Genomic DNA, 21,874 nt, shown 5'->3' on the forward strand with positions numbered 1-21,874 from the left:
AGACGGAGCTCTGTGGCTCAAAGGCACCACAGCGGCTCAATCACCAGCCTGCCTGATAATTGCCAGCTGCCGCCAAGGGCCAGTCCTTCCCCACCAGGTGCTAGAAAGCTCCAGCTTTGGGGTGCGACTCTCTGAGAGAGCATCTTGACTTTGGGATGTGTGAGGATGTTGCCTCAGCACCAGCACCTGGTTTTGCCTTGTATCTTCTGACTTCAGCTCTGCTTGTGGCCTTAACAGTTGTAGTGTGTGTGTGTGTTAGTGGGTACTGAATAGAACAAGAGTGTGTGAATTGTGGGGAAATGGACAGCAACATGGCTATTTCTCTGATCATGTTTTGTACCTGCCTGGGGGGAAAAACATGGATACTGTCTTTCTGAATGGATATCTTGCATCTAAAACCCAGGCTTTGCAGGAGCCCACTAAGGACTTAAGACCATGGAAGGAACATATCAAATAACAATAAAAACACACACAAACACATGAATGAGAGGTGTCAATGGAAGAAGAAATGAGACGCACAGGGAAAATGCAGCAGTACTAATGTTCAAATCAGAACCAATTATAAATTTTATTTTTTTTCTGTGCCTCAGTGTACCATTGATCACAATCAGTGTACTCACTGCCTCTCCGTTACTGTGCACAATACACGCAAATAAAAATGAAGGAAAACAAACAAACAAGATGAAATGAAATCATTTTACACAAACACAGCCATAATAATATTAATTATTATTATTATTATAATCCCTGAACAACCCCAATCGTTGCTTAATTTTCTCCCCTCCCCCACCCACCCCAACAAACAAATCAAATGAAACCAAACAGGAAAAATAAATCCTCAAAAAGTGAAGAATTTTTTTTTTACGGGGTGTGGGGGTGGGGAGGGAAATATTATTCACTCCATTTTAAGAAGAAAAACTCACAACAGGACAACTCAAGCATTCCGCAGACTGGGCAAAAGCCTAGGCTAACCTCTGTCCCTTTAACCATGTGATGCGGATGGAAAGTTCATTCACAAGACTTCAGCTGGCCCAGAAGAAGCTACTAAGGATTTGACCAGCAGTGGTTTATTTCCGCAATCACAACTAATGAAGGATAGGCGCAGGGAAGTGTTTTGTGTGCACAGGGCTTCTCCTTCATTTCAACGGACAACAAAATGTGCATGCAAAGCTTGCCTTTCTCCCCCCACCCCACTTAAAATGAACAGGGAACTCTCGAGCATGGCTCTGGGCCATTCCACACCTCTCATTCATTATATTGGCAAAAATACCACGGATTTGAATGAATCTGGAGGCTACAGTCTAGTAAGAAATCTGCTAATACAAAGAGAGAACCCACCTCCCCCTGCAACATCCTCCATTCAGTCATTATAGGGTTAATGATACAATTAGATTTTCCTGTGACGTTTAACAAACGATCCTATAGCAGTTGATGTTCTGGTCCAGCTAAGGTGCATGGACACAGTTTCCTGTTGTTTTACAAGATGGAGGTGGTCTATTGCTATCTGCCCCCTCCTGCTTCTTAGAATGGATACACCCAACCATTTTGTTCCTGGCATGTGATTATATATATTTGTGTGTGTGTGTGTGTGGGGGGGGGAATCACTCCATGTGTCATGGTGTGAGAGAAGAGCAGTTGTTTGGGGTCAATCTATAGAGGAAATAATGTGGCTCTAAGGACGCTCCCTGATACTGCCATTAGATGTACTAACGGAAGAAAGACTAGGGCTTGGGTTTCGGGGCATGGCTTGCAAATTCCTTTTGTCCCCAAGCAATATCACTCAAATCATAAGGCCACGCACACACTGCAGAGCCACAGCTGTTACGCTTTGCACATAAGGTCCCGGTTGCAGCCTCTGGCATGTCTGGTGCAAGACCCCAGAGAAACACTTCCACTGGGAGTAGACAGAACTGAGCTAGATGGACCAACAACCTCACTCCTGAGCATGAGCCACTGTTTTAGGAGATAAAAAGTGTGAATGGATTTGCCTTCCCTCCAGTTGGCAGCTGCTCGCCACCCTGAAAACCATCCTCCTAGCTCTCTCCGGAACTGCTCACCCAACTGAGATGCAGGACTGCACTTAAGGAAGTGTTTGCATGGGTCCTTTTTTTAATTCCAGAAGTGCACACCCACTAGCTTTAATGTGGCCAGGGAAGGTGCACACACTGTGTGCACTTGTCTGCCAAAAAGATTGACTGTGTTTCTGTTCCCCTGTAAATAGACTTTGCTTAAGAGGAAGGAAGCATTGGTGATGAGCTCCTGCACACCTCCAACAAGTGGACCTTGTTCTATTAGGGTGGGAGAGTTGATTTATTTCAGCAGGGTCTGTCTCCCTAATCTCCCCTTTTCTGCTGTGTCAATTCAGTTGCTTTCTTGAACAGCTCCCCTCGCTCAGCCCTGGGTACCCATTTTCGTCTCCACTCAAGTAGTTCCAAGCTGCTACAGTCAGAATTCTCTCTCCTCACATCTCCTGCATTTTCTCAATCTTACAGAGCTAGCAACAGTGGCCCATGACTGCCGAGCAGCCCCCTTCACATCTATTTTTGGATCTCCTGATGTGTAGTCCTGATCCTTCCCTGCAATCACTGCAGGGTTTTGGTTCCCTCTAGCCATGCCTTGAAGGGTCCTTCCATGCTACCCTGGTGGTATCTTAAGACTGGCTGACTTCCCTTGTTCTGATCCTTTTCTAAATGGCTTGTTCCTTCCACGAGCACCAGAGCTTGGAGACAGGGTGGGGATCTGATAAATGAGAAAGGTGTGGGGGAAGAAAGGTGGACGGGGAGAGATGGAAAAAACAAACAACCCAGCAACAAAGCAAGCATCGTCTGTACCTGAGCGCTGGATGATGGCATTTCCAAAGCAAAAGCTGTTTCAGTACCTCTCTGTGCAATTGTACAAGGACTGAGTCTATAGCTCACAATGAATAACTAATAAATAGCAGGAGTCCACCTTCTAGTTCCCAGGGACAAAATGCATCCACTGCTGGACAATGCAAGATTTGCCACTTTTCCTAGCTAGGACAATGAAGATCGGTGGGTAGTGGAATGTTTAACATCCATTGGAGGGGACTAAATCTGACTGTGTCTGCAAGGTGCCCTTCATGAAGACTGGAGCAGGGTACAGGTTTTCAAAGTGCTGAAGCCAAAGGTGCCAAAGGGTTGGCACATCAGGTTCTTAAAGACAGAAACAAACACAGCATAAATATATTGGGGAGGGGAAACTGACACTTGAAGAAAAGCTCAAGGGTATTCTGCTTATTTAGGGCTTGATATGGCTACTCATACTTAGCGTGAGCAATGCTAAGACCCACTTAGTTCATACAGACTAGATGCAAAGCAGGTTCTACACATCTGTAAGTCAGTGGTAGAGCCTATGCTTTGTATGCCGAAAGTCCCAGGTTTGATCCATGGACTCTTGAGTTAAAAATGGTAGGTAGCTGGAAGATGCCTCTGCCAGTCAGAGTAGACAGTACTGTGCTAGATGGGCCATTGGCCTGACTCAGTGTAAGCAGGTTCCTATGTTCAAGTTCATCCTAAGCTTGGCTGGCAGGTAAGATCCCTTTCTAGAATGGCCTAAGACTCTGCGCAAATTTTCCCTTTTAAAACACACGCATTTCCACACATCTCTTGGTTATTGCTTCTTAGGACACTTATGCAGAGCAAAGGACTGCCAGCTACTTCCTGCCTCTCGTCCTGTTTGTTAAAAAGGAAAGGGAAAGTGTGGAAAGAAAGAGAGAGAGGGAAAAAAAGACCACATACTTGCATCTTCAGTGTTCAATCGGCATCGCTGAGCAGACTATCACCGCTATTCAATGCTATATTACAGATTATGGTTTGCTTCTTTCATGCAAAGTGTTACAGCAAGTACCATGAAAGCATTCCCAAAGAGGAGCATGAGAAGGAGCAGAGCAGCGAAGAGTGGCAGCAGGGTGGGCAAGGGCACAGGAGGTAAGTGAAACAAATCTGACGAGGCACGTCAGAGCGAGAACAAAAAAGCGAAGCAGGAGTTGGACATTAGGGCTTTGGGCATGTGTCTGTAAATTCCACAGTTTCGGAGCAAATGGAGTGCTGGTCAAAGGCTGTCTAAGAAGATCGTTTTTCTTTTAAAGGGGGACTGGATGCGCCAATCATAAATACAGTTCCAAAAGAAAAGAAAAGAAAAAAGGGAAAAGGGATTTGTGTGGTTGTTTTCAACGTAAGGTACTCTTAATAGCTGGACAGCAAAGGGGGAAGAATACAAAAAAAACAACAACAACCAACCACACCCCAAAACAGCATGGAGGCTAGAAAGCCCCCGGACCGTGTATGTCACTCCACACTCACATGTTTTCTTTGAGGGCGATGATTCGGCTCATTCTTGAGTTATGAAGAAGGCAACAAAGATATCGGTAAGAAAGTCAAGAACTCCCCTTGGAAAAGTCATCCACTCAATACGATATAGCTGGACCTGGCCTTTCGCCATTCCAATCAAGGCCCTCCCCCCCCAACTGCAATCGGATCCATCCTCATCTAGGGGAGGAGAAGGGGGAAATAGAAAGTAACTCCATCGTGATCTTGTAGGTTGAGTTGCAAAGATGGCCCTGCATCTGTGCCTCCGTCTCTATCACGCTGCCCCTGGTGGAGAGTCCTGCAGGTTCCAAACTCCTACCGCAAAGCTACATTCCATCAGTAGATAAGTGAACATGGCAAAATGTCTTTTCTTCCTCAGTTCAATAATATTAGATCTATATCTATATAACTATCTCTCTCTTTTTCTCTCTCTCTGTATATATAGATACATATAGATGCTCTCTCCAATAGTTCTTTTAGAAGCCCTGTATGTGGCAGTAGGCTTCCAGAGATGAGAATAATATGTACAAGAGCCAGAGGAGCACAAAGAGGCATGAGGTCAGAATCTTGGCAGTCCGTGGCCCGCCCAGCTCACCTCCAATCTCCGGTCTCCGCCGGTAGAGGAGCACGCCAACACTGATAAAAGCAAATATAGTGAAGAGGGTGACGGAGAAAGCCAGGGTGCCTGGTTGGACTTCAAATGCCCTGCCGTTGGCTGCGTGGTAGATGGCAGCAATGGACCAGGCGACACCAATCCCCAGGAAAACATTCACTGCGTTGCTCCCGGTGACGTTGCCTATGGAAGCGTCTGCGTATTGATCCTGCGTGGCTGCCACCTTGCTGGCAAACGTGTCTGCGGAGTGAAAAGAAACACCGTTGTTAATCTTGCACCTGTTTGCCACCCCAAGGGGCTTGGTGGCAGCATATTAGGGCAAAGCGGGAGGCAACTTGCTTAGCAATGCAACGTCCTTTGCGGTGTGAACCAGTCTTTGCAACTTGCCTTGTCACATAAATATACACCGATAGGCTTCCGGGGTAGAGACTCAGATTTGTTCCTCCTCATTTTCACATACAGCCTCCTCTACTTTGCTGTTTAATTTCCCAACCACCTTTATAGCAAGTACAGGGTTAATTCACTAACAACATACACACATAGAATGATAGAACTGTAGAGTTGGAGGCCTATCTAGTCCAACACCCTGCAACGCAGGAATCTCAACACGCCGTCCCCCATCCAATTTGAAATCATCTGTACCCTGCTTAGCTTTGCAAATGTGCTAGCAGTCTTATTGCATGCATATTTCCCGTGCCCTCCAGCATGCCCATGGTTAATGCACATACCAGCTTAACTCAGCCATCAATTTAAACATGAAGCCAAAGTCAACCTGCAGGAAAGCTTAGTTGCTAAGCACCCAGTCTCAGTTGAAAAACTGAGATCCTCTCGGAGCAAAAACCTCAGACTGCAAGCCTAAAGTAGCCAGATTCAGGCATAAAGGGGGTCTTATCTGAAAATGGAATATGCACAGCCCTATTCTATGGTAGCTTCCCATGAGAATAAGTCGCAGAAAGCTGCTTGAAAGTTTGAATACATTCTTATTTGCATGTTCTCTCTCACCTTCTAGATCCCATCCAAAGATGATTTGCCTTTCAAAAGCCACAGGAGTCTATGAGAGGGTTTGGTTTTAAGCAAGCACCAATATGCAGATATTTAGGTGACCTGCACTCTTGCTTCTCACTTCTCTTCTAATAGCCGGAGGAAAGGCAGATGAAAAGGATAAACAGCACCTTCAGTTTACAGATTTATTCCACGCAAGTTTCCTTTCAAAGGTTATGAGGTGTGACCCATGGTGCAGGCACCCACTTTTCGATTCAACTTTGCGCCTGGTAAGGATAGTGCCCTGCAAATGATGCTTTACAAACCGGTTGCTGGCCTTGGGGAACATCTTGATAACCATGGTTAACACAACGGAATTCCCATGTGGCCGTGATTCCAAAATCAATTCCAAGCCATGGTTTCTAGCACAAGTGACCCATGGTTAACGTGGGTTTTGTCAGTAATAATAACCGTTAACATTTGTAGAAGCAACTCCCAGTTGCTCATGATCAACTCATGCGCATGGCGCCATATAAAATAAATAAATAATTCAATTCAAACCCCAGAGCCGGAAGAGGATGTTAGTGAGCCAAAACTCCACAAATAAAGGACCCTTATGGGTTCCAAAATGGCATGTGGGAGCTCTCACTGCTGCTGCGCTACCCCACTCAATAGTTGTTGGGCAGGAGGAAGCTGAATTGCAGAGGGTTTGGACGCACTGTTCCCTGCCCTTTCTGGAAATCTGGAAGCAAATGTATTGTATAAAAGAAAATGAGCATGGAGAGCAGGTAAAAAGAGGAGCTTAAGGAGTGCTCCCTACTTTACGTGATTTTACTTATGCGTGTGGGGCCCCAGAATATAACCCCCTGTGTAAGGTGCTTGGCGTGCTCTGGTCCATGGGGTCATGAAGAGTTGGACACGACTAAACAACAACAAGTAAGGGGGGAGTTGCCAGTATAGCATTTTACATTCATTATTGGGTTGCAGTCTTTACCAACAGCCTTGTAAGTCAGTCTCATTATCCTCTCTATTGCAGATGAATAGGTTGACCCTGAGAGAAAGCCTGAGCTCTCATGGCAGAGAAGAGATTTAAATCAACCAGCTACTTTCTTATTCATCGCTCTGTCCTTAGACACTACATCACACCAGCTCACATGTAACCTGAAGCCATATTTAACACCTGCATAGGAAGAGAGGAGGGATGTTACTCTACAAAGGGGGGAAGAAGAGCAGGGCAAAGGAAGCACTCTTTTGCAAACCATAGTTTAGAGGGGCACAGAATTACATTGCTTTGAGTTGCCTCTAATTACTACTACTACTACTAAGTCTACACTGAGTCGCCTTCTCTGCACTTTCAACCAGTGTTGGTTATTTTCCACCTATCCCAATATTTTATCTTTACAGCCATCTGTTGACTTTGTGGTACTCCAACAACAAATAAATATCCATTTCATTAGAGGAAAAAAATGTGTCATTTAAAACCCACCCAAAATGCATAAGTCAATATTTTTAGGAAGGTTTGGGGGTGATCAAAGAAGATGCAGCAAACTGTTCAACAAAGTGATTACTTAATGCACTTAAGCACTCCCAGGTCAACCTGGGTAAAAGGGAGATAAAGAATAGCTCATGAAAAAAACAGTGGTTGTTTAAAACTGCTCCCCGCCAGCACAAGAAGTTTCAGAAACATGTTCTTCCCATGGAGTTTTGAAAGCAGAATTATGAAATCCCAGCTGGCAGCTAAGCTCTTCTTTCCCAGGGAAAGAAAAGGCCAAATAAATATAGCAAGAAAGTTAATTTACAGTGAAATTCAAAAGCTGCTTTTACCCATAAAAATAGCACACTGGAAATTTCTATAATTGCTGTAGGAAAGGAAAAAGGCAATCTCGCCACACTTTTGTCTCAGCAGCACCCCAACAACTTAAGAATTATGCTTCATAATTGATGTCAGAATTACTCGGCTCCTCTGTGGATATTGATGTGGCAGACACAGGAGTTTCTGACAGACACTCCCTCACAGAGTCAGGGCCACGGCCCAGGGACTATTTTCCAGACACAGGAGAGGGTGATTTTATGGATCAGTCATGCACCTGCAAAAAACACAAGATTGAGCCTGCATTCCTATACACCTGGGACTTACGGCCTAGGACCCTCGTACCTACGAGACTGCCTCTCCTGGTATGTCCCACGGAGGACCTTACGGTCTTCAAACAAAAACATCTTGGAGGTCCCGGGCCACAGGGAGGTTAGGCTGGCCTCAACCAGAGCCAGGGCTTTTTTGGCTGTGGCTCCGATCTGGTGGAACGCTCTGTCACAAGAGACTAGGGCCCTGCGGGACTTGACATCTTTCCACAGGGCCTGCAAGACAGAGCTGTTCCACCAGGCCTTTGGCCAGGGCTCAGCCTGACCTTTGGCAATCCTCACAGAACTCTAGCCCAATGGTTGCCGTTAATTTGTTTTGAACTGATTTTATATTGAAATGATTTTAGAATGTTGTGCTATTTTACTGTTGTTAGCCTCTCTGAGCCCGGCTTTGGCTGGGGAGGGCAATATATAAATAAAATTTTATTATTATTATGGTGCATTGAACTGAGCAATAGACTCGTATTGGATGGCACTGTAAGATCGCCTCTTGCATTGCTCATGAAAGACGCCCACTGTTGGGCTTCGTTTGACCTCTATAGTAAAAAAAAAAAAAGGGTGAAAAAGGGTGTAGGTGGCAAGAGCAGCCCTTGCCATTTCAATTTGAAAAATGCTACAAAAGAGTTGCTCTCTGATAGTCATTGAAAACTGATGTTGTGCAGCTGTGGCTCATTTAGGGTGCTTCTAGACACACACCTCCCCCCTTGCATTATCCATATGATGCCATATGATGTCATCAAAATCCATATGATGTCATCAAAATGCCACCCTGTACCTTTAAAAAAATATTCAATCCAGATTTCATTTTAACGTGGAAAATCGGTAAGTGTACTTCTAATGGGAGCATCAAAGCAGATGTTGGTTATTACCTAGGCAGATTGCCATGAAATTGGGATAGCAGAATTTTTTAAATGTTTGATGTCTCCATGTGTTTTTATATTATGCTGGAAGCTGCTCAGAGTGGCTGTGGTAAGTCAGTCAGATGGGTGGGGTATAAGTCATAAATAATTATTGTAGTAGTATCAGTTGGTCTTATTCTCCAGACAACTGAAGGTCTCTCAGTCTTTTTTCAGCCTCTCCCTCACAAGTTGTGGTGTTTTTTTTGTGGTAGGGTATGATAAAGTGGTTCAATGTAGTTTTACTGTCTACCATGAAATGTTGGGGGGGGGGATCCTGAGATACCAGCAAATGCTGAACTACACCATACAATTAGAATCATAGAATTGTAGATTTGGAAGGGACCCTGAGGGTCATCTAGTCCAACCCCCTTGCAATGCGGGAATATGCAGCTGTCCCAAACAGGGACTGAACCTGCGATCTTGGAGTTATAAGCGCCACACTCTAACCAACTGAGGCCTTGAAAAAAATTGAAAAGAATAAGGTGATTATGCAGTAAAGGGCAGAATTGCAAGCCCCCTAACACAGCTAGTGTGAAGGTTCATTAGCACACTTTTTTGTGGTGAGCGGGTTGTTATGCGTGTGGTGATATTTGGGTCTCCATCACCACATTCCTACTTTTATTTGCTCCTCACCTGAGTGCAACCTAGCTATTTTGGGTTGTATCTGAAGTTCTACTCAAAGCTGACCCCTTGAAATTAATGCACCTATGTTAGCCATGACCATCAATTTCAGTGGCTCAACTCTTGAGTAGGTCTAACATTAGCTAGGGCTACCCTTTGTTTCTGGCAGTCCAAATGTTGTACACCTATTTCCACCAATTGCCGCATGCTGTTGGAATGTCAACAACCAAGTTCTTTCAGGATCTCAACATGTGTCGGGGATTACCTTGGAGATTGTCACTGCAGTATATAAACAGAGAATGTCAGTATAGCTACATATCAAGTCTTGTGCAGGACTTCTGTATTAAATTTTAGAAAATGAAAACAAACCCAAATGGATATGAATGTTGTAAGCACAAACCACTGTTTCGCCCATACTGAAGCATGCTGTGTAGAACCCAGTAAATGGCTCTTTTGCCTATTTCTTGTGATTTATTGATTTTTAAGCTGCATGCGCTCAGGTACAAAAAGATCTCTGCACATTCAGAGTGATGGAACGGAACAAGTGTTTAACAAAAGTGATGGGATGGGGGAGTGGAGTTGTGTGTTATGGATGGATCCAACTGTAATAAACATTTCTGCAAGATCGTAGAGTTGCAAAGCTGATGAATAAGAAAATTCATTTAAAATTTAAAGGACAAAGCATCTGCCAGAGAAATCTGCTGTAGAATTTAGCCACTTTGTTGGCACCCTACCCCAGGGAGTAAGGAGATACGTTGAAGCATATATCCCCAAATCCTGGCCTTATTCTTTCACCGCTCCAGCCCCAAGTATGAGATAATGTACCGTACTTTATGTAGTCAGTTGCTGCTGCTGCACTCTTTATATCATTTAATGGGATATTCTATATATTTTAAAAGTCATGGGCTTTTTTTGTTTCAAAAAAATGGTAATAAACATTATTTACACATGATTTAAGCACCACCTCATTATTCATTGAGGTCAGTGGAATTAAATTATGTCATAAAATGTTATTGCAATCTGCTAAGGAATCCAGTCTCTCAAACAGGAACTTGATATTATATTATATTCACTTTGCTGTTGCACTTGAATGACTCATAGGGATAGTTCAATTACTTGGCTTATTAATGTGTTCCACTCCAAGATCAGCTCGGCTGTTTCAACGTGATGAGATGCCTATAAGTTCGTTTGCCAAAAACTAGGTGCCATCAATGCAACTGGTGCTGTGCTTGCAACTTACAGCACAGTCCTATGCATGGTAGCTCAGAACCCCACTCCTCCTAGAGGGCTCTGGAGGAGCATTTGACTGGTTGCCTAGCTAGAACCCTGAACAGGTGTTCTCTTGCTATGGGGCGATTATACATGGCAACATTTGAGGTTTCTGGCTGATTTTAAATGTCCCTTTCTACTGGCAGTAAAACAAAAGTAAAGGTATAATTACAAACCGGTGCAGACAGAGGAAGAAGGAGTGGATATTTATACTGTAAACCGCCTTGGGTCATGGACTAGCTGGATGCAGAGGAATGGTGGGAGAAACCAGTTGAGGAACCCCTAGGGGAAGAAGACAATGAGCCTGGAGATTGGTGGTGGGACAATGAAGAGGGAGAAGACTGGGGAAAGGAGGTGCCGGAAGCTGAGGAGGTCATGGGACTTAGGGAGCAGAGAAAGTTTGTGGTAGAAAGACATCCAGAATCAGATGCGGAAGCTGAATCAGGTGAGGGAGAGGATGGAGGCCAAGAGGCAGGCATGAGTCGGGCTGGTGAAGAGCCATGGGTGCTGCAACAAGTTCCCCTACCCTCTTGTTTCCCGGAACCAGAAGAGGTATGAAGATGGTGGAGGAGAGATTGGTGACACACAGGCGCAGTCTCTGGTTGCTTGGGAAAAAAACTGGAGAGGAGGGGGACTTAGGCAGCTGTGGGGAGATGGGGAACCTTCAGTCTGAGCAACTGGAGAGGAGTTGCTGTGCTCATTAGGCCTGACACTCCTGTGCCAATTCTGTTTTTGCTAATAAAGAGTTAACTTCAACCTGGAACAGTGTGATTTACACCCTGTGATCCTTAGACTAAGGGCGATAATAAGTAAAACGAACGAATGAATAAATATTCAACAAAGAAAAGGAATGGTTAAAATGTTTGTCCCTTGTTAAACTGATTAATTTGCTACGCTCCATGATGCTGATACGGCGCTTCTCTGCTCAAAGCCCAGTCAGTTAGAATTAGGCAGGCAGATGGAATCTTGCTATGGCGGTGTATCAAGGATGGGGAACCTGTGATGTCGCAAAAACTGTTGGACTCCATCTCCCATCAGCCCCAGCCAGCATTGCCTGGGGCCAAACAGGATATGAACTGTAGCCAACAGCATCTGGAGGGTCACAGGTACCCTCTCCTAGTGAGGTTACCTAGGGTTGTTGTTGTAAGGATTAAAGAGCTAATATTTACTGAATCACTTGGAACATTTTGAATTGCTGTATCAATATGCAGGCATTATTACGATGTGAATTTACGCTACAGAAATAAGCAGCAATTAGTAAATGAGGCTACATTGCAAATTTAGTCTAAGTAAAGTGTCATTTATTAATGGTATGCCTTCACAGAGAATGGGGATGGTTATAGATGCCTGTTCAAGGATTAAGCTGTCATTTTCATTGTAGAAAAGATTATTGTCAGGCTGATCATTTATAATCTGCATATTTTCTTAGGGTAAGTGATGACTGCTTGGCGGCGGGGGGTGGCTGGAAATCCCCTTGGCTTAGCTTTTTATTGCAAGTTACTTGGTTTTGATGTTGTGCTGCGCATTTGCAATGCAGTTAAATGTCACCATCCCGCTGCAGAGTAGCCCTCTTCCCTTCTGTAAGCGCCTCAGCCCTTAACAGGCTTACAGAAGTGTAAGTAATTTTTAGAGACTGCGACAAGTTTCATAACGAGTTTGCTCTTTCAAAGTAACGTGAACCGACGTTGCACCAACAGAAAAGGGAGCTTTCTATTTCAATAGTCATTAAAAGAGAGTTTCATTAGCTGTTCCCGCAGCAAAAGACAGCCCCCGATGCTAAATGCCACTCTGTTTTCAGGAATTGTGTATGAACATGCTAGAAAGTGGCTGTTATATTCAGAAATGGAAGGTTGGCTGAAGCTGCTTTGAAGTGGGGGAAAAAAGCTTTGCATGTTTGGGGATGCTAGGGGAACACACACACACACACACACACACACACACACACACACACACACACAAAATCTTGCTTCCAGCATATGAGAGATACATGATAGATGGCATGAGATATTTTTGGAAGAACTGTTCCTGAAAACAACCCAGCCATGAAACCTTTCCCTCAGACTGAATGACCTCTCAGTTCTCATGCAAATATAGCTTTATATAACAGATCCACAGGTCGGAGTTAGGATGGATTGGAGGGTGAGACAAATGCTAACAAAGTCACCTCCTCTTTGTCCTAGCACAGCCCCAGAACCCACAGATTTTGCAGAGCAGGTCCATCCCTCTTAGACAACACTTTCCAAGTGTTCAAAGCAGGTCACATGCATTAGCCTGGTGATCCTCAAAATGTCCCTGCAATGGAGGTCGGTATTGTTATGCTCTTCACAGTGCAAAAGTGTGTGTAGCTTAGCATCCAGTATTTCCCCTTTTTACATTTGTGAGGAACCTGAGAGCTTCCAGAAATTGGTGGGCTGCAACTCCCATCTTTCCTGATCACCTGCCAGAGCTGGCTGGGGCTGATGGGAACTGGAGTCCATCAGCCCTTGGAGGCACATGCCTTAGTGGCAAGCGAAGGGCTGCAGTGTGTGTCCTTCAACACTGCTTAGAAAAAATACTAAACCCAAAACTACACGGGAAGAGCCATTGCCATGCTAACTGGAACAGGGACAGAGCTGGCTTGGGAATTAGCTACAGTCATAACTCAGGTTACAGACACTTCGGGTTGTGCGATTTCGGGTTGCACACTGCACCGAACCCGGAAGTACTGGAAAGGTTACTTCTGGGTTTCAGCGCTTGTGCATGTGTAGAAGCTCTAAATTGCACTTTACGCATGCTCAGAAGCGCCAAATTGCAACCCGCGCATGTGCAGACGCGTGGGTCGCGGATGCTGTGGGTTGTGAACGTGCCTCCTGCACGGATCACGTTCGCAACCCGAGTGTCCACTGTATATCCTGGACTCCTTCCTTGACATATGATGTTACAGATCGGTCCAGTGCTGGCAGCTCAGTAGGCAGAGGTAATTCATATCAGATGGAACCAGTAATGGGCAAATGCTTCTTAAAATCTCTCCCGTACTGAGAACGACTATTCTAGTTTACTTGCTTTTTGCAGATCACTGCATGTCTTCATGGACACCACATGGTAAAAGACTTTCAAAATTTTTTGCATTAAAACTCAGCCTCTAAATTTGCCCTTTACTGCTAGGACGCACTGGTGTATGTGGCATGAGTGCATGGAGAACTGCACACAGGGTGAAAGAAGGTTGTTTTGTTTGAAGTGCCTGCTGCACTTGCTGCTGCTGGTGGAAGCAACACTTGAGAGAGGGAGCATAGCTTATGCTTCAAAGGTAGGTGGTCGCAGGGTCAAACCACGGTGCCTCCTCTTAACAGGGTCAGGTAACAGTGGATGGGAAAGTTCCTTCTCTGCTTGAGACCCTGCAGTGTCCAAAGGAACAAGCAGACGATGCAGATAATTCTATGTTAGATGAACAAAGAATTTGGACCTGGAATAAGACAAACTCCAGCTCATACTGAAAGACGCACGCTGTTCTTCAGCCTAGATTTAAAGTGGGAAGTTGGTTACCTCTTTAGCATGTGGGGCGACAGCTTAAGAACCACTGCCACTGTGAATGGTGCCCAGCATAAAAGACTTAGGCCCCTGGGGATTTTTTTCAGCACGCAGCTAACATATTTTGCATATAGCTCCCTTGAATGTGATGGATTTCAACACATGTGGCTGATGGATAAGAGCTGTTCTGACAGCAGCACTACTGCACTGCTCTCGCTCATTTAAACGGGGCTTTAATAGGAGAATCTCTGGTGCCTTGCTTATGTGGCTTTGCGGGCATCAAATTTTATCCTCGCTCCTTCCCCCCTGTGTGACAAGACAGTGACTTCCATGCTGGCTAGGGCTGATGGGAGTTGGAGTCCAGCAAAAACTAGAGGGCCACACACTCCTCATCTCTGTCTTTGGTTATGCACTCATCAAATATATATTTGGAGAAAAGCAACACGAAACACAGCAATTACTTCAAATTCTTATGAGGACTCTTCCATTAGATTCTGGGGTTAATATGTAAATATCTGGTTGGCAGAAAATATTTAGATCTCTTGCTCAAGAACATGTTTTTTGTTTTGTTTAATGCCTTTAATTGTTCTCTGACCTGATTATTTCCCCTGATTTCTTGTGTAAGGTTTTAATACGCAGCCTAAAATTTGACGCATGTGCTCCAAACCGGGGTACAAGTGTGTGCAAACAATACATAAGGTTCATTCAGTGCTCTCCTCTGCAATTGATTAACTGAGCGTCATCTGAATCATCAGGAATCTCTTGTATGTATATGGGCCAAACGACTCATGACACTAAATGTATAGTTTAATGAATGGCTTTAAAAATACAAATGACAGCATTTGGGCCTCCTGATCAGAATTGGGTCTGTGGGGAGCAGGGAGTAGTAGTTTAAGCTTCCACCCAATCCTGACAAAAACCAATCTGCCCCAAGCTGCTCTGTGCATAAAGGGAATGTCTTATTGGTAGCAGGAAGGTTAATTCTCTCCTTACTACCCTTCCGATTTGGCTCCCCAGAACCTACTGCTATGTGCATTTTTACAAAATGACTCACAGAACAAGTAATATGCTCCTTACAGTTTAAGTAAGGCTACTTAGAAGTAAATGGACTAAGGTTGCAAGCAGCCCATTACATATTCTGGAATAACCCGCTTGGTTTTAAAATAATTGTTTTGCAAATAAATGGGTTGATAATTGTTAACTAAATCTTCCTCCTACAATCTGTGTTACAAATTGCATAGACACACAGTCCAGATGGAAAATCCTGGACTGCTGCCAGGTCTCTTGGGATCCCCCCCCCCCCGCACAGCAGTGTACGATGGCATGAAAAACATTGGCAAGGCACGAAATTATTGTGACTATATTTGCGTTTTTGGTGTTGTTTCTTTCTCTTTTTTTTTACCTGGCACTGAAGTCCCCAATGCAACGAACACGACTGCAGTCACAGAATCCTTCAGCCCAATGGTGCAGCCAAAATGGGACGCCAGGTCCCCGATGAACGCAGTCAGAAGGCCGATCATTAAGATGGACACAACAAAACAAGCCCAACCATTCCAGTAGTCCGTAGGGGGGACAAAGGCAAAAAGGACCTTCCAGAAGACTGTCAGAAAGTGCATCACATAGTCAAAGCAGGAGGGCAGCTTCTCTTCCCCACATTCGTCGTCGTCATCGTCCTCTCCTGGAAAAATGAGCAACAATGCGGGAAGAGAGAGGCGTCAGTGGAAAACTGGCTTTTCTAGTCACTTGCAGCTGGCGTACACTACCATCCCATTGATGCTGGATGCTCCACAGATAGCAGTCTTCCCCAACCTGGTCCCTGTAGCCTACAACTCCATGGTGGCCATGGTGGCTGGGGGGTGATGGGAGTTGTAGTTGAAAGCACCCGGAGGCTGGGGGATGCTGTTAAATACCACGGTTGGAAAAGGTGCCAGAGGTACCAACTGGAGTGGACAGAACTGGCTTAGACAGAGCAATGATATGAGTCCACATAAGGTGGTTTTATATATTCATATGCTTTATTATTATTTCCGCCCGTGGCGCTTATGGCCTGAACCATTTTGGTTGACGGTGCGACAGGATTTCCAAATGGCACACTGCCTCACTATCCACAGCGCACACCTGGTCCTCCCCAAAGCTGTTGGTACACAAAAATCCACATGTTGTTGTTGCTGTAATGAAGCAGACAAATAAGGTGGTTTCTTTGCATTATGTTCACTGTCCATCACCTCAACATTTCGCAGAATCAGGATAATTATGATTATGTTTAAAAGAAGAGGTTCTGCAGAGGCACATATGCAAGGCTGGTTTTTCAAACAGGACTGTCAAACAGATATATTCTTTCAACTCATTAACTGAATATATACATATAAATATTTACATATTAAGCACAGCCTTACCATAGGTGCCTTTTTAACAAACTGAAGGAAGGTAGCATGCAGCTTGATAAACAAAGGTTATCACTCATGGTTACAAGGAAAGGCCATCTTTGATATTTTAATTTTCAGTTCATATTGCATAAAGCATGGCTTTAACTCACAACCCACAGATGAAAATTGTGCCCTTGTGATCAATCATCTAATGCTTTATCTCTATTTATTTTTCCTATGCTTTGCATTATTTTACACACCTCTATTCCCCCGCTTCACTTGAAATCTCAGGTCAAAGTAAACCATAGTTAATGGTATACCATGAATGTGTGCTCATGTTTCGCTCCTCCCCACTAGCATATAGTGGGAGCAAACTATGAATCCTAGCTTAGCATTACATCCCAAATGGGGATTATTGTATGTTTTGCTCCAACAAACTAGGATCAAGAACAAACCTGGACTGTAGACTGTGGTTTCTTGGATCAAAAACCCCCCATGTTGCCTGATTTGAATGCAAAGCAAAACTAGGAATCATAATTTGTTTCTCTGCAGCACTGGCAGGTAGTAGTGAAGTGGGCGCAATGGTTTATGGTTTTTATTTTGATTTTTGAATGTGGCTATTTTCTGGCTTTTCAATTTAATTTTTGTTAATAAAGGTTGGTACTGTTTTATTAAACAATCCATCAGCAATGAGAAAACCATACATGCAATGGAAACACAAAGTAGCGCACACCCCACGCCGTCACACACCTCCCAAGCCAAAAAAGTTTCCCCGCCCCCAGTTAACCAGCCTACCACCTGAAATTGTAAAGAAAAGAGGTAAAGGAAGTAAGAGCAGAAAAGGAGTGATAAAAGGAGAGAGAAAAGAACAAAACACACAAACACGTTACTCACTCTTCTTGGATGGTTCTGCAGAGGAGCAATAGGTAAAATTCAACTGTTAAATATCCCAAAGAGTTTTAAAAGTTCCATTAAATTCATTGCATTTCTCAGCAGTGTCCCAATTACAAACACATCCTTCTTCCCTTGCTGGTTGGTGTAGCAGAGCATGAACCCAGTTAGAGATGGATGAACCTGTCAATTACGGTTTCTTTCAGTCTCTCTGCTTTCCTCTCTTAAGTTCAGTTTGCCCCATTTCTGCACCAATTTGCAGATACTTTTAAAAGAGCCCTCATGAAAATCTGTCAGCGTTTTAGTATTTTTTCTCTGAATGGACTCATTTTGTATGCAATTTTGTCTCGTATAGACTTTTTTGTAAGCAATTTTCCTTAATGCAATGCATTTTTTAAAATATTATTTTCATTGAGACATGCATTGTTATGCACACTTTCCTCTAATATACATTTTTTAATTGAAGTGCTCTGATTGACGGATATTTCAGTTCATGTGTTGTTTTAGGAAGTCTGAATTGGGCATTAAAAATGTGAATTGAACAGAGTGTCTCCCTCATCCCTAGACCCAACACACCTGTTTTATTTAAAAGTGTCTCAATGAATAAGGCGTGGGGAATCGCAGTTAAATATAACGATCAAGCTTAGGGCTGGTTAAGGCATGAAGTGATTTAGACCAGTGTTCCCCAACCTTGGGCCTCCAGCTGTTTTTGGACTACAATTCCCATCATCCTTGACCACTGGTCTTGCTAGTGAGGGATGATGGAAGTTGTAGTCCAAAAACAGCTGGAGGCCCAAGGTTGGGTAACACTGATTTAGACCATAGAACTATATTGGTAGACTCAGATCATTCCCCCCTCACCACCGGTGAAGAAGTTGGCTAACACGTCTGGTCAGAAGTATTACTCTGTATTTTGTAACCCTGTGTTCTTCTTGCTGCTGCATAGAATAACACATGAATCTGACCTTTGGAGTTTGCAAGTAAAGCATTTTAGACTTACTAATAGTGTCATCTGTTCATTTTGAAGGGCGAGTGCTGTAAGTGAACTAAACAGGGTACTTAAAGGGTCTAACAACCTCTATTCCCAACACATCACTGTCGCTGCACATTTTGTGACTTTTAAACTCTGCTGGGGTTCTCTTACTGGAGAGTGTGTTTAGCCCCGTGGTTTGGATCTAGGGATCCAGCCAATTCTTTTATTAATTACACCACACAGGTAATATATATCTATCTCCCTCCCCCACCCTCATAATGTTCCTACTCTGAGAACTGGCGATTATGGGAGGAGAAGCTGTACCCTGTGACTTCTGTATCAAACTTGCAGAATCACACTGCCCCACTCCATTGAGCTTAACACTGGAGAGGAAAGGTATGTTGGACTGATTGTAACGAAGATGCTTCCAGAGTAGGCCCCACTGCTTAAACAATATTACACAAACCTTATACCTCTATGGGCAAACTACATGTGACAGTGGAGAAGCCTGTCTTTTTAAATGCAGAAATGCCCCAGGGAATGGGGGTCCCAGCATGACTGAAGAGCAAAAGACTACATAGGGGGTGGGATGTCTCTCTGACCCCACAAGCCCCTCTTCCCAACCACTCCCATGTAATTTTCTTCCAGCTGAACCCACTTTGCTATTGTTCTCTGCAAGTTGCTATATTTCCTTATTTGCCCCACATAATGTCTGAAAATGGGGCTTAGCGGAGTGGCCATTCTGTCCTCGCACCAATGACTCCAGCCTCTCTGCCTGACCCACAAGGCCACCTGTTACAGAACATTTTTACTTTCCCCCCATTTGTGTCAAGCAGGTGCAATGATTGTTCTTGATGCATTGTAGAGAACCAGCTTATATAATCTTACAAAAAGGGAGGAGGAGGAGGAGGAGCACACTGGACAGCTGTTAAAGCCTGGAGCATTCAGGTGCCCTCGCTGTGTGGCTGCCACATTTTCTCAGTAGGGTAATGATCCGTTTTATTGCAAAGAAAGGAAAATGCCACTCTGTTTTCCCCTTAATGTAGTGGTGCTTGCAGTGCAGAAAGAAACCTGCACCTCGCCAAACACACACAACATAAATCCTTCCTTCCTGGTTAGTGACAATAGTCAACAGATCTCCAACAGTTCACTCTCAATCTACTCTGGAATAGCCAGAAATAATGTTGTTGCGTTGGGAGGGCTTTGTAAGTCAACAGAGAATGGCAAAATCCTACAAACAGGGAAGATTAAGAGTATAATTCTATGCAAGCCTACTCGGAAGGAAAGTAGGACTTACTTCCAGATAAATATGTATAGGTAGCCATCATAGGAATCCCAGAATTGTGTTGAGGAATTCATAGGGGGGGAATTAGAGGTTGGTATGTTTAATCCATCACCTGCCTGCTAATTCTTCACCAACACGACTCCCCAAGTGAATATTTTTTCCAAGTGATTGTGAGCTCAGAAATATGCTTGGCTGAGGGGTAGGGACTAGCCGGGGTGGGGTGGGGTTAGCTGAGGATTGTGGGGAAGAATGGTTAATTGGTGAGAAAGAGTTTAATATTTTTTATTTTTTTATTTTTATTATTTGTACCCCGCCCATCTGACTGGATTGCCTCAGCCAATCTGGGTGGCTTCCAGCATATACAAAAACATGGTCAAACATTACACATTAAAAACTTCCCTATACAGGGCTGCCTTCAGATATCTTCTAAAGCGTGTATAGTTACTTATCTCCCTGACATCTTCTTTCCTTGGGAGGGCATTCCTCAGGGTGGGCGCCACTACCGAGAAGGCCCTCTGCCTGGTTCCCTGTAACCTCACTTCTCGCGGCGAGGGAACCACCAGAAGGCCCTTGGAGCTGGATCTCAGTGTCCAGACCAGGGGTCAGCAACCTTTTTCAGCAGGGGGCCGGTCCACTGTCTCTCAGACCTTGTGGGGGGCTGGACTATATTTTGAAAAAAAGTATGAACAAATTCCTATCCCCCACAAATAACCCAGAGATGCATTTGAAATGAAAGTGCACATTCTACTCATGTAAAAACACCAGGCAGGCCCCACAAATAACCCAGAGATGCATTTTAAATAAAAGGACACATTCTACTCATGTAAAAACACGCTGATTTCTGGACCATCCATGGGCCGGGTTGAGAGGGCAATTGGGCTGCATCCTGCCCCCGGGCCTTAGATTGCCTACCCCTGGTCTAGGTTGAACGACAGTTTAAGTGCCACCTCACTCTGCATTATTTGCATTATGATAAACCAGCAGATGCCCTAACAGTTAGGTAATCTATGAATTTTTAGCAATCATTTTATCCATCTATTGAATAATTTTAACACATGTCCTACACATGAGGGGGTCACAAGAGGCTGACATGCATGACAACCCCAACGAGAGGGATGGGAGAACTGCGAAGCAAAACTCACAATGACTGCTGCTTGGCACATCATGCATGTGAGGATTATGCACAAAGGCAACAGTTTGCTAGCATGGTTTCAAAATTTTCAGATTTTCATATGTTCTGGGATTATGAAATTTCCGGCTATCACAGAGCTTGCTGTGGGTGGTGGTGGCAAGAGCTCCTTTAAAGTGCTTTAAGTACTTTTGAAAGCACTAAGATTTCAAGCACTTACCAAGAAAAAACCCCCCCAAACCCTGCATGAACACAACCACCTTTGTATGAATAAGTATAGAGTCACCCTCCCTGCTCACCTTGGAAATCTTTTGATGCTTAATTCTGTCAAAGTACATTATGGAGAGAGATGAGGGACCAGGACAACAGAAATCCATTAGGGGAATCAAGCACCAAGCTATTAGGAGCATTTTATTGTTTAGGTTAATATTAAAGAACTTAGCTAACTGGCTCCCTGGGCATTAAGAAACAAAAGGCTGATGGAAATGGCTAGATACAGAATTCAGCACAACGCTCCTTCCTTTGAAGTGAGTTCTGCAAGCAAAAGACATGGCTGAAGATGCTGCGAATGCAAAGGACTGTTCCATGAAGAGGATGAGGGACTTTCCCCTTGAGTGACTATTGGGCTCATTTTAACATACTTGTGAAATGTCTTGCTTCCTGTTAGCTGAGTAAACATTACTGAGAACCAAGCTTGTGAAAAGCAGAATCACCGGGATGAAATCTATTATTACTGCTAGTAGTAACAAATAATTCATTTCCATCATGCCTTTTAAGGTCCAAAGAACCTCTGATGGAGCTACTCATAAAAATGAAACGGCAGCCGGTGCAAGAAGTAAAATCCCAACCAGCCAAAACAGGGCCCAGATAAAC

At 44.1% G+C, this 21,874-nt stretch overlaps 1 protein-coding gene across 5 annotated transcripts in view; it reads right to left on the reverse strand.

Annotated features, from left to right (window-relative positions):
- Positions 1–543: 543 nt before the first annotated feature.
- The window catches only part of SLC8A1 (solute carrier family 8 member A1), a 308,213-nt gene continuing 286,882 nt past the window's right edge, over positions 544–21,874 (reverse strand). For all 5 annotated transcript variants that reach the window (XM_082217401.1, XM_082217403.1, XM_082217399.1 and 2 more), the window contains 2 exons: positions 15,760–16,035; positions 544–5,181 (listed from right to left, as the gene is read on the reverse strand). In XM_082217401.1, coding sequence (XP_082073527.1) covers positions 4,805–5,181; positions 15,760–16,035 — 653 coding nt within the window. In that variant the 3' untranslated portion in view covers positions 544–4,804. The remainder of the gene's footprint in view (positions 5,182–15,759; positions 16,036–21,874) is intronic.

The sequence above is a fragment of the Podarcis vaucheri genome (genome assembly GCF_965113315.1).
Source record: "Podarcis vaucheri genome assembly, chromosome: 3".
Classification (NCBI taxonomy): Eukaryota; Metazoa; Chordata; class Lepidosauria; order Squamata; family Lacertidae; genus Podarcis; species Podarcis vaucheri.